A 14,205-nucleotide genomic window follows, 5' to 3' on the forward strand; every position below is an offset into this window, starting at 1 on the left:
TCACAGGTGTGGCTAATTGCCTTCCCACTGGGCACACACTGATTGAATCAATGTTGTTTCTAGGTAATTTCAATGAAATTAAGTTGAATCAAATGCAGAATAGACTATGAATTGATGTCTGTGCCCAGTGGGCTATAATCAAGCCAGAAATTTCATTGGTTCATTGACAAATTAGTTGTTGTTGTTGTTGTTGTGTGTGTTTCCCTCTGTTTGAGGTGTGACCACCCACAGGAGGGGCTGCAGTTCAGAGGCGTGGTTGTTTCCGGGGAGCATTTGGGGAAAATGGATTGATGAGGGAGACAATATGGATGCCTGCCTTTCTGGCATGGAACACCTGCCCTGACGTTTTTTAAGCACCTTTGATTGGTTTTGTTAGTGTCCTTTTAAATGGTGTGGAAAATGTTCCTTCGAGCCATCTGAAGAATGACTCCTGCTGTAAAAAACAAAAAGGTGAACTAAACCCACATTCTGTTTTAAATCCTGATCCTGTTGTGTTTCCACTCGCTCACCTTAGATCCTAAGAATCTGTCACTTGACACTAGCATCTCTAAGAACCACGCTGACAGCAAACTATGCAACGGTCAGCCGTTCTATTGGATTGTGCAGCAAAAAATCTCCCCACTAGGGGGCAGAGTTCTTCACTTCTATCTGTCAATCTGAGAATCTTCTGCATTATTTATTATCATTATTGTCACCAAAGCCCCATATACTACCCACCACTGCGACCTGTATGCTCTCGTTGGCTGGCCCTCGCTTCATACTCGTCGTCAAACCCACTGGCTCCAAGTCATCTACAAGACCCTGCTAGGTAAAGTCCCCCCTTATCTCAGCTCGCTGGTCACCATAGCAGCACCCACCTGTAGCACGCGCTCCAGCAGGGATATCTCTCTGGTCACCCCCAAAACCAATTCTTACTTTGGCCGCCTCTCCTTCCAGTTCTCTGCTGCCAATGACTGGAACGAACAACAAAAATCTCTGAAACTGGAAGCACTTACAGTGCCTTGCGAAAGTATTCGGCCCCCTTGAACTTTGCGACCTTTTGCCACATTTCAGGCTTCAAACATAAAGATATAAAACTGTATTTTTTTGTGAAGAATCAACAACAAGTGGGACACAATCATGAAGTGGAACGACATTTATTGGATATTTCAAACTTTTTTAACAAATCAAAAACTGAAAAATTGGGCGTGTAAAATTATTCAGCCCCTTTACTTTCAGTGCAGCGAACTCTCTCCAGAAATTCAGTGAGGATCTCTGAATGATCCAATGTTGACCTAAATGACTAATGATGATAAATACAATCCACCTGTGTGTAATCAAGTCTCCGTATAAATGCAACTGCACTGTGATAGTCTCAGAGGTCCGTTAGAGCCTGAAATGTGGCAAAAGGTCGCAAAGTTCAAGGGGGCCGAATACTTTCGCAAGGCACTGTATCTCCCTCACTAGCTTTAAGCACCAGCTGTCAGAACAGCTCACAGATTACTGCACCTGTACATAGCCCATCTATAATTTAGCCCAAACAAATACCTCTCCCCCTACTGTATTTATTTATTTATTTAGCTCCTTTATTTCTATCTCTACTTTGCACATTCTACCACTGCAAATCTACCATTCCAGTGTTTTACTTGTTATATTGTATTTACTTCGCCACCATGGCCTTTTTTTTGCCTTTACCTCCCTTATCTCACCTCATTTGCTCACATTGTATATAGACTTATTTATACTGTATTATTGACTGTATGTTTGTTTTACTCCATGTGTAACTCTTGTGTTGTTGTATGTAATCGAACTGCTTTGCTTTATCTTGGCCAGGTCGCAATTGTAAATGAGAACTTGTTCTCAACTTGCCTACCTGGTTAAATAAAGGTGAAATAAATCAAATAGTCCAGATTTTTACCATATGACATCATTAGTCCTAATCCCTTATACAAGGATGGTTTGAGGTGAACGTTTTCAGTACAGTTGTAGCAGTAAGATAGTGGATGCAGTTCTACCGATCAAGCGATGAGGTTCCTTAACCTGTTGCGACGAGCAATCCCGTATCCGGGTTCTTAAGTATAGCCTCAAGCTCATTAGCATAACGCAACGTTAACTATTCATGAAAATCGCAAATGAAATGAAATAAATATATTGGCTCTCAAGCTTAGCTTTTTGTTAACAACACTGTCATCTCAGATTTTCAAAATATGCTTTTCAACCATAGCAAAACAAGCATTTGTGTAAGAGTATTGATAGCTAGCATAGCATTAAGCCTAGCATTCAGCAGGCAACATTTTCACAAAAACAAGACAAGCATTCAAATAAAATCATTTACCTTTGAAGAACATCAGATGTTTTCAATGAGGAGACCCTCAGTTAGATAGCAAATGTTCAGTTTTTCCAAAAATATTATTTGTGTAGGAGAAATCGCTCCGTTTTGTTCATCTTTGGCTGAGAAAAAAACCCGAAAATTCAGTCATTAAAACTCAAACTTTTTTCCAAATTAACTCCATAATATCGACAGAAACATGGCAAACGTTGTTTAGAATCAATCCTCAAGGTGTTTTTCACATATCTATTCGATGATAAGTCACTTGTGGCAGTTTGGTTTCTCCTCTGTTCAAAATGGAAACATGCACGCACCTGGAGATTACGCAATAGTTTCGACGGAGGACACCAAGCGGACACCTCGTAAATGTAGTCTCTTATGGTCAATCTTCCAATGATATCCCTATAAATACGTCACAATGCTGCAGACACCTTGGGGAAACGACAGAAAGTGTCGGCCCATTTCTTGCGCATTCACAGCCATATAAGGAGACATTGGAACAAAGCACCTCCAAAATCTGGGGCATTTCCTGTTTGAAATTTCATCTTGGTTTCGCCTGTAGCATCAGTTCTGTGGCACTCACAGATAATATCTTTGCAGATTTGGAAACGTCAGAGTGTTTTTTTTCCGAAGCTGTCGATTATATGCATAGTCGAGCATCTTTTCGTGACAAAATATCTTGTTTAAAACGGGAACGTTTTTCATCCAAAAATTTAAATAGCGCCCCCTTATGCATAACTGGTTAAGGTTAAATCTTTTAATACAGTTAAATAGTATTTTTTATATTTTTACTATTATTTAACTAGGCAAGTCAGTTAAGAACAAATTCTTATTTTCAATGACAGCCTGGGAACAGCAGGTTAACTGCCTGTTCAGGGGCAGATCAACAGATTTGTACCTTGTCAGCTCAGGGGTTTGAACTTGCAACCTTCCGGTTACTAGTCCAACAGTCTAACCACTAGGCTAACCTGCCGCCCCGTAATACACTAACAGTCAAAAGTTTGAGAACACAGACTCATTCAAGGGTTTTTCTTTATTTTTTACTATTTTCTACATTGTAGAATAATAGTGAAGACATCAAAACTAGAGTGTGCAAATTTGTTTAACACTTTCTTGCTACGAGATGATTTCACATGTGTTATTTCATAGTTTTGATGTCTTCACTGTTATTCTACAATGTAGAAAATAGTAAAAATAAAGAAAAACCCTTGAAAACGTTTGACTGATAGAGTACATTAAACAGATTACGTTTACAATGGTTGCAGCTGTTAAACTAGTTGTTGACATGCTTTTGGGTTCATTTTAAGGTTAAAGGTTTTAATACAATAGGATAGTAGTATATTTAAGCAATATGGCCTGATGGGGTGTGGTATATGGCCTGAAGGGGTGTGGTATATGGCCTGAAGGGGTGTGGTATATGGCCTGAAGGGGTGTGGTATATGGCCTGAAGGGGTGTGGTATATGGCCTGAAGGGGTGTGGTATATGGCCTGAAGGGGTGTGGTATATGGCCTGATACACCACGGCTAAGGGATGGTCTTATGTACGAGGTGACGCGGAGTGCCTGGATAGTCCTTAGCCGTGGTATATTGGCCATATATCACAAACCCCAGAGGTGCCTTATATTGCTATTAAAAAACTGCTTATCAACGTCATTAGAGTAGTAATAAAGTATGTTTTTTGTCACACTCGTGGTACATGTCGTCCTGGTGGTCTGATGTCGTCACTGCTTTCAGCCAATCAGTCAATGACCGGTAATTCTCAGAGTAAAAGGGACAATACTAGTCTCACGCCATACAACACAGGGTTGAACGCAGATTTCTGTTTTAACGCTCTCGCTTCCTGAATTAATTTAATTTTTAATTTTACCTTTATTTAACCAGGCAAGTCAGTTAAGAACATATTCTTATTTTCAATGACGGCCTGGGAACAGTGGGTTAACTGCCTGTTCAGGGGCAGAACAACAGATTTGTACCTTGTCAGCTCAGGGGTTTGAACTCGCAACCTTCCGGTTAATAGTCCAATGCTCTAACCACTAGGCTGCCTCCCCAATGTACTGTATCTAAATACAAAGCTGGAATCACCCAGGTCATGGAATCACCCAGGCCATGGAATCACCCAGGCCATGGAATCACCCAGGCCATGGTATCACCCAGGTCATGGAATCACCCAGGTCATGGAATCACCCAGGTCATGGAATCACCCAGGCCATGGAATCACCCAGGTCATGGAATCACCCAGGTCATGGAATCACCCAGGTCATGGAATCACCCAGGTCATGGAATCACTCAGGTCATGGAATCACCCAGGTCATGGAATCACCCAGGCCATGGAATCACCCAGGTCATGGAATCACCCAGGTCATGGAATCACCCAGGTCATGGAATCACTCAGGTCATGGAATCACCCAGGTCATGGAATCACCCAGGTCATGGAATCACTCAGGTCATGGAATCACCCAGGTCATGGAATCACCCAGGTCATGGAATCACCCAGGTCATGGAATCACCCAGGTCATGGAATCACCCAGGTCATGGAATCACTCAGGTCATGGAATCACCCAGGTCATGGAATCACCCAGGTCATGGAATCACCCAGGTCATGGAATCACTCAGGTCATGGAATCACCCAGGTCATGGAATCACCCAGGTCATGGTTTAAAAAGGCTTATTTTCTTAGGAAAGTTACTTTTTATCTTTCTCTTCGCGTGATAATCTGGCCAATGACTCGATACCATCTACTGTATGCTGCCCTGTACCATCACTCATTCATATATCCTTATGTACATATTCTTTATCCCCTTATACTGTGTATAAGGTAGTAGTTTTGGAATTGTTAGTTAGATTACTTGTTGGTTATCACTGCATTGTCGGAACTAGAAGCACAAGCATTTCGCTACACTCGCATTAACATCTGCTAACCATGTGTATGTGACAAATAAAATTGGATTTGATTTGATTAGAGCGGGTGGTGACGACGGCCCAGTACATCACTGGGACCGTGCTGCCACCCATCCAGGACATCTACTACTTGGAAGTACGAGCTGTCCACTCCCTTACCGTCTGGCCGACGTGGCTGGGGGGCGTGGGGTCCTTGATTATGTGTGGGGTCTGTCACCCTATGGGCCCTAGTGAAATTCTCCTGTAGGATCTCCATCATGACCGGTATGTCTATTCTCCTGTAGGATCTCCATCATGACTGGTATGTCTATTGTCCTGTAGGATCTCCATCATGACTGGTATGTCTATTGTCCTGTAGGATCTCCATCATGACTGATGTGTCTATTGTCCTGTAGGATCTCCATCATGACTGGTATGTCTATTGTCCTGTAGGATCTCCATCATGACTGATGTGTCTATTGTCCTGTAGGATCTGCATCATGACTGGTATGTCTATTGTCCTGTAGGATCTCCATCATGACTGGTATGTCTATTGTCCTGTAGGATCTCCATCATGACTGGTATGTCTATTGTCCTGTAGGATCTCCATCATGACTGGTATGTCTATTGTCCTGTAGGATCTCCATCATGACTGATGTGTCTATTGTCCTGTAGGATCTCCATCATGACTGATGTGTCTATTGTCCTGTAGGATCTCCATCATGACTGATGTGTCTATTGTCCTGTAGGATCTCCATCATGACCGATGTGTCTATTGTCCTGTAGGATCTCCATCATGACTGATGTGTCTATTGTCCTGTAGGATCTCCATCATGACTGATGTGTCTATTGTCCTGTAGGATCTCCATCATGACTGATATGTCTATTGTCCTGTAGGATCTCCATCATGACTGATGTGTCTATTGTCCTGTAGGATCTCCATCATGACTGATGTGTCTATTGTCCTGTAGGATCTCCATCATGACTGATGTGTCTATTGTCCTGTAGGATCTCCATCATGACTGATGTGTCTATTGTCCTGTAGGATCTCCATCATGACTGATGTGTCTATTGTCCTGTAGGATCTCCATCATGACTGATGTGTCTATTGTCCTGTAGGATCTCCATCATGACTGGTATGTCTATTGTCCTGTAGGATCTCCATCATGACCGATGTGTCTATTCTCCTGTAGGATCTCCATCATGACTGGTATGTCTATTGTCCTGTAGGATCTCCATCATGACTGGTATGTCTATTGTCCTGTAGGATCTCCATCATGACTGATGTGTCTATTGTCCTGTAGGATCTCCATCATGACTGGTATGTCTATTGTCCTGTAGGATCTCCATCATGACCGGTATGTCTATTGTCCTGTAGGATCTCCATCATGACTGATGTGTCTATTGTCCTGTAGGATCTCCATCATGACTGGTATGTCTATTGTCCTGTAGGATCTCCATCATGACTGATGTGTCTATTGTCCTGTAGGATCTCCATCATGACTGATGTGTCTATTGTCCTGTAGGATCTCCATCATGACTGATGTGTCTATTGTCCTGTAGGATCTCCATCATGACTGGTATGTCTATTGTCCTGTAGGATCTCCATCATGACCGATGTGTCTATTGTCCTGTAGGATCAATCAAACTGTCACACCCTGACCATAGTTTGCTTTGTATGTTTCTATGTTTTGGTTGGTCAGGGTGTGATCTGAGTGGGCATTCTATGTTGGATGTCTAGTTTGTCTATTTCTATGTTTGGCCTGATATGGTTCTCAATCAGAGGCAGGTGTTAGTCGTTGTCTCTGATTGGGAGCCATATTTAGGTATCCCTGTTTGGTGTTGGGTTTTGTGGGTGATTGTTCCTGTCTTTGTGTTTGTTACACCAGATAGGGCTGTTTTCGTTTTTTTTCCACATTTCTTGTTTTGTATATTGTTCATTTATCATCTTCATTAAAGATGTATCACAATAACCACGCTGCGTTTTGGTCCGCCTCTCTTTCACCAGAAGAATCCCGTGACACAAACTGAAATGTCATTCATACATCCCTTTTTCACATCAGCAGTGCTTTACAGAAACCCGGCCTAAAACCCCAAAGAGCAAGCAATGCAGAGGAAGAAGCACGATGGCTAAGAACAACTACCTAGGAGGCAGGAACCTAGGAAGAAACCTAGAGAGGAAGCAGGAGGAAGTATTCAACCACATTTAAATGAGAAACATTGATTACTAAAACGAGCTGGGCAAGCTGGAGCAGAAACTGAAGTGGACCTCCTCACCTGTACGACCTCCACCAGGACTACAAATCCCATGTCTCACCTGTACGATCTCCAACATCTCATCACGGCTGATGTACCCATTCCCATCCAAGTCATACATGCTGAAGGCCCACTTCAGTTTCTGCTCCAGCTTTCCCCGTGACGTGACACTCAGCGCGATGATGAACTCCCGGAAGTCGATGGTGCCGTCGTTGTTGGTGTCAAACGTTCGGAAGACGTGCTCGGCGAACTTGGAGGCATCTCCGTACGGGAAGAAGTTGGCGTAGATCTTCTTGAACTCCTCGACGTTCAGGTTGCCGCTGGGACAGTCCTTCAGAAAGCCCTAAGAAGAGATAGAGAGAGACAGAGAGAGAGTGTGAGAAAGAGAGAACAGAGAGAGACAGAGAGAGAGTGTGAGAAAGAGAGAACAGAGAGAGACAGAGAGAGAGAAAGAGAGTAGAGAGAGAGAGAGTGAGAAAGAGAGAACAGAGAGAGAGAGTGTGAGAAAGAGAGAACAGAGAGAGAGAGTGTGAGAAAGAGAGAACAGAGAGAGAGAGAGAGAACAGAGAGAGAGTGTGAGAAAGAGAGAACAGAGAGAGACAGAGAGAGAGAAAGAGAGTACAGAGAGAGAGAGAGAGAGAGAGAGAACAGAGAGAGAGAGAGTGAGAAAAGAGAGAACAGAGAGAGAGAACAGAGAGAGAGAGTGAGAAAGAGAGAACAGAGAGAGAGAACAGAGAGAGAGTGTGAGAAAGAGAGAACAGAGAGAGAGAGTGTGAGAAAGAGAGAACAGAGAGAGAGAGAGAACAGAGAGAGAACAGAGAGAACAGAGAGAACAGAGAGAGAGAGAGAACAGAAAGAGAGAGAGAGAGAGAGACCTTTTGTAGCCCTCGGTCCATTGCCAACCCCAGCAGATAGTACATCATTCTCTGAAAACAGACTTTATGTCCAGCATCCATCTAGTTCCAGGCTTTATTAGTCGTATTTACAGTATACACGCAGTACACACCATCCAACCCAATGTTGACTTCCATGTTCCCTCTTAACAACTAAACAACAATAAGAACATATAAAATATAAGAAGAGGAACTTAAGGTAAATGGTTCAGTAGAATAGAACATTTTTATTATAAATACAATAAAATAATAAACATTTGAGCACAAGTATAAATCAAATCAAATGTGATTTGTCACATACAGGTGTAGACTAACAGTGAAATGCTTCTTAAACTTATGGATCCTTTTCCAACAATACAGAGTTAAGATAAAGATTATTTTTAAATACATAAACAAATGAATATAGTGACATGAGGAATAAATACACAGTGAACAACGAATAATAATAACAAATAAAAGTAACATGTGGAACACAAATCAAATCAAATTGTATTTCTAACATACGCCTAATACAACGTGCTGTAGACCTGTACTCCCTGACGAAGGCCATGCAGCTAAAACACATTTTTAAACTTAAAAAGTTTAAAAAGTTTCTATTGAACATGCCATACAAATAAATATATTTTAATTGATTATATGAAGTGCCTTGGTCCTCCTTTCTTTCTGATGACCGTGAAATGCTTCCTTAAGAGACCTTACAATCCCAACAGGAAGTAGAAAGTACCATGGCTATATACAGGAAGTAGAAAGTACCATGGCAAAATACAGGAAGTAGAAAGTACCATGGCTATATACAGGAAGTAGAAAGTACCATGGCAAAATACAGGAAGTAGAAAGTACCATGGCTATATACAGGAAGTAGAAAGTACCATGGCTATATACAGGAAGTAGAAAGTACCATGGCTATATACAGGAAGTAGAAAGTACCATGGCAAAATACAGGAAGTAGAAAGTAGCATGGCAAAATACAGGAAGTAAAAGTACCATGGCAAAATACAGGAAGTAGAAAGTACCATGGCTTTACAGAAAGTAGAAAATACCATGGCTATATTCAGGAAGTAGAAAGTACCATGGCTATATACAGGAAGTAGAAAGTACCATGGCAAAATACAGGAAGTAGAAAGTACCATGGCTATATACAGGAAGTAGAAAGTACCATGGCAAAATACAGGAAGTAGAAAGTACCATGGCAAAATACAGGAAGTAGAAAGTACCATGGCTAAATACAGGAAGTAGAAAGTACCATGGCTATATACAGGAAGTAGAAAGTACCATGGCAAAATACAGGAAGTAGAAAGTACCATGGCAAAATACAGGAAGTAGAAAGTACCATGGCTATATACAGGAAGTAGAAAGTACCATGGCTATATACAGGAAGTAGAAAGTACCATGGCTATATACAGGAAGTAGAAAGTACCATGGCTAAATACAGGAAGTAGAAAGTACCATGGCAAAATACAGGAAGTAGAAAGTACCATGGCTATATACAGGAAGTAGAAAGTACCATGGCTATATACAGGAAGTAGAAAGTACCATGGCTATATACAGGAAGTAGAAAGTACCATGGCAAAATACAGGAAGTAGAAAGTACCATGGCTATATACAGGAAGTAGAAAGTACCATGGCTATATACATGGAGTACCAGCACCGAGGCGATGTGCAGGGGTACGCTAGAAAGTACCATGGCAAATATACAGCGCCTTCAGAAAGTATTCATGGCTTGACTTTTTCCAAAATACATTATCTTAGAACAGCCTTATTCTAAAATGGCTGAAAAAAATATAAATACTCATCAATCTACATACAATTCCCCCTTTTTGCAAATATCAAAATAAAAACAGAAATTGAGCTCAGGTGCATCCTGAATTGATCATCCTTGGATGTTTCAGGAAGTACAACTTGATTGGAGTCCATGGCTAATTGATTGGAAGATTTGGAAAGGCACCATGGCTATATACAGGCCCAGAAAGTACCATGGCATGTACAGGAAGTAAAAGTACCATGGCATGAGGTTGAAGGAATTGTACCAGGCTCCGAGAGGGAAAGTACCATGGCACAGATCTGGAAGTGAAAGTACCAAACATGGCTATATAGCATTGAAGGTCCCCAAGAACACAGTGGCCATGGCATAATTCTTAAATGGAAGAAGTTTGGAACAACCAAGACTCTACAAGAACTGAAAGTAGCCAAACTGACCAATCAGGGGAGAAAGGCCATGGCTATCACAGGAAGTCAGAAAGAACCATGGCTCATACAGGACAGAGCAAAGTTTGTGGTCATACGCACATCCTTAAAGACAAAGGTGCCATGGCTATATACAGGAACTAGAAAGAACAACTCCCTGACAGAGCAGAGTTCCTCTGTGGAGATGGGAGAATCTTCCAGAAGGTACATGGTCTCTAGGAAGTACCATGGCAAAATACAGGAAGTAGAAAGTATTCCATGGCTATAAGACAGGAAGTAGAAAGTACCATGGCTATATACATGGAGTACCAGCACCGAGGCGATGTGCAGGGGTACGCTATAATTGAGGTAGCTTTGAACATATATACAGCGCCTTCAGAAAGTATTCAGACCTCTTGACTTTTTCCACATTGTCTTACATTACAGCCTTATTCTAAAATGGATGAAAAAAAAGTATAAATCCTCATCAATCTACATACAATTCCCCCTTTTTGCAAATATCAAAAATAAAAACAGAAATTGAGCTCAGGTGCATCCTGTTTCCATTGATCATCCTTGAGATGTTTCTACAACTTGATTGGAGTCCACCTGTGGAAAATTCAATTGATTGGACATGATTTGGAAAGGCACACACCTGTCTATATAAAGGCCCAACAGTTGACCGTGCATGTCAGAGCAAATACCAAGTCATGAGGTTGAAGGAATTGTCTGTAGAGCTCCGAGACGGGATTGTGACGAGGCACAGATCTGGGGATGGGTACCAAAAATGTCTACAGCATTGAAGGTCCCCAAGAACACAGTGGCCTCCATAACTGTCTAAATGGAAGAAGTTTAGACAGAACAGCAGTATACTGTAGGTATGGGTAAGAACTGCCCAGGGTAGCCAAACTGTAACAGCAATCAGGGGGGAAAGGACTAGGCAACAGGGTAGATCACCAAGAAACTGATGGTCACTGACTAGAGCAAAGGATGGTCATACAGTAACATCCTGTAAAGACATAGGTGCTGGGCTAATGAAGAATACTAGTAGGGAACAACTCCCTGACAGAGCTCCAGAGTTCCTCTGTGGAGATGGGAGAATCTTCCAGAAGGACAGCAGTATACTGTACCAATCAGGCCTTTATGGTAGAGTGGACAGTAACAGCAGAAGGTAGGGGTTCCTCGGCAAAAGACACATGACAGCCAGCGCTGTAGTTTGCCAAAGTGACTAGGCACCAGGATAGGACTCTCAGACCATGAGAAACAAGATTCAACAGGGTAGTCTGATGAAACCAAGATTGAACTGTAGGTTTGCCCTGATCATAGACATGTATACTAGGGGTAAAGTGACTAGGCAACAGGGTAGATCATAGCATAACAGCATGTTTATAGGAAACCTGGCACTATCCAACAGGGAAGCATGGTGGTGGCAGAATCATGCTGTGGGGATGTTTTTCAGGATGGCAGGGAGACCAGTCAGTATACTGTAGGGGGGTAAAGGATAAACAGAGCAAAGAACAGAGAGATCCTTAGGGGTAAAGGAAAACCTGCAGTATACGGGTAGCGCTAAGGACTCAGACAGGGGTGAAGGTTCACCTTCCAACAGGGGTAAACGGATAGATAATACACAGCCAAGATAACTGTAGGTAGGGCTAAAGGATAGATAAGTCTAACTGAATGTCCTTGGTAGTGGCCCAGCCAGAGACCGGATATGAACCAGAACAGAGCATCTGTGGTAGAGACCTGAAAATCAATCAAATCAAATCAATACTGTATTAGGGGTAAAGGATAGATAATAGACAGTCAGCAGTATACTGTAGGTAGGCAACAGGATAGATAATAGACAGTAACAGCAGTATACTGTAGGTAGGGGTAAAGTGACTAGGCAACAGGGTAGATCATAGACAGTAACAGCAGTATACTGTAGGTAGGGGTAAAGTGACTAGGCAACAGGGTAGATAATAGACAGTAACAGCAGTATACTGTAGGTAGGGGTAAAGTGACTAGGCAACAGGATAGATAATAGACAGTAACAGCAGTATACTGTAGGTAGGGGTAAAGTGACTAGGCAACAGGATAGATAATAGACAGTAACAGCAGTATACTGTAGGTAGGGGTAAAGTGACTAGGCAACAGGGTAGATAATAGACAGTAACAGCAGTATACTGTAGGTAGGGGTAAAGTGACTAGGCAACAGGATAGATAATAGACAGTAACAGCAGTATACTGTAGGTAGGGGTAAAGTGACTAGGCAACAGGGTAGATCATAGACAGTAACAGCAGTATACTGTAGGTAGGGGTAAAGTGACTAGGCAACAGGGTAGATCATAGACAGTAACAGCAGTATACTGTAGGTAGGGGTAAAGTGACTAGGCAACAGGGTAGATCATAGACAGTAACAGCAGTATACTGTAGGTATGGGTAAAGTGACTAGGCAACAGGGTAGATCATAGACAGTAACAGCAGCATATTTGGTGTCTGAATGTGTGTGTTGGTGTGTGTGTAAGTGTGTGTGTTGGTGTGTAAGTGTGTGTGTTGGTGTGTGGCGCCATTATGCATGTGTTGGGATGTCAGTGTAAGTATTTTATTTTATTTTACCTTCATTTAACCAGGCAAGTCAGTTAAGAACAAATTCTTATTTTCAATGACGGCCTAGGAACAGCGGGTTAACTGCCTGTTCAGGGGCAGAACGACAGATGTGTACCTTGTCCAGCTCAGGGGTTTGAACTCACAACCTTCCGGTTACTAGTCCAACGCTCTAACCACTAGGCTACCCCTATCTGTGAGTGTGTTGGGTAGAATCCAGTGTGTTGGGTAGAGTCCATTGTGTTGGGTAGAGTCCAGTGTGTTGGGTAGAGTCCAGTGTGTTGGGTAGAGTCCAGTGTGTTGGGTAGAGTCCATTGTGTTGGGTAGAGTCCAGTGTGTTGGGTAGTCCAGTGTGTTGGGTAGAGTCCAGTGTGTTGGGTAGAGTCCAGTGTGTTGGGTAGAGTCCAGTGTGTTGTGTGTTGGGTAGAGTCCAGTGTGTTGGGTAGAGTCCAGTGTGTTGGGTAGAGTCCAGTGTGTTGGGTAGAGTCCAGTGTGTTGGGTAGAGTCCAGTGTGTTGTGTAGAGTCCAGTGTGTTGGGTAGTGTCCAGTGTGTTGTGTAGAGTGTGTGTTGGGTAGAGTCCAGAGTCCAGTGTGTTGGGTAGAGTCCATTGTGTTGGGTAGAGTCCAGTAGAGTCCAGTGTTGTGTTGGGTAGAGTCCAGTGTGTTGGGTATAGTCCAGTGTGTATATAGAGTCCGTGCAAGAGAGTTAGTGTGCACTGGTACCGCTTCCTGCAGACTTGGTGACTGGTAGCAGAGAGAACAGGCTTGGGTGCCTGGAGTCTTTGAACACTTTTTTTAGGGGGGCATCCTCTGACACCGCCTGGTGTAGAGGTCCTGGATGGTAGGGAGCTTGGCCCCAGTGATGTACTGGGCCGTTCGCACTACCCTCTGTAGCGCCATGCAGTCGCCGTACCAAGTGGTGATGCAGCTGGTCAAGATGCTCTCGATGGCGCTGCTGTGTAATTTTTTTTGAGGAGCTGAGGGGGCCCATGGCAAGTTTTTTCAGCCTCCCGAGGGGGAAGAGGCACTGGCATTCCCTCTTCACAACTGTGTTGGTGTGTGTGGAGCATGTTAATTCCTTAGTGATGTGAACACTGAGGAATTTAAAGCTCTCGACCCAAA

General features: G+C 42.8%; 1 protein-coding gene across 26 annotated transcripts in view; it reads right to left on the minus strand.

Moving 5' to 3' along the window:
* LOC118376849 (hippocalcin-like protein 1) overlaps window positions 1-14,205 on the minus strand; it is a 95,932-nt gene that overhangs the window by 10,982 nt on the left and 70,745 nt on the right. For all 26 annotated transcript variants that reach the window (XR_008073617.1, XR_008073635.1, XR_008073632.1 and 23 more), the window contains one exon: window positions 7,503-7,784. Coding sequence is in view for 1 of the 26 variants with exons in the window: in XM_052472879.1 (XP_052328839.1) it covers window positions 7,503-7,784 (282 nt within the window). In the remaining 25 variants the exon portion in view is untranslated. The remainder of the gene's footprint in view (window positions 1-7,502; window positions 7,785-14,205) is intronic.

Source organism: Oncorhynchus keta, chromosome 20, assembly GCF_023373465.1.
Source record: "Oncorhynchus keta strain PuntledgeMale-10-30-2019 chromosome 20, Oket_V2, whole genome shotgun sequence".
NCBI lineage: Eukaryota > Metazoa > Chordata > Actinopteri > Salmoniformes > Salmonidae > Oncorhynchus > Oncorhynchus keta.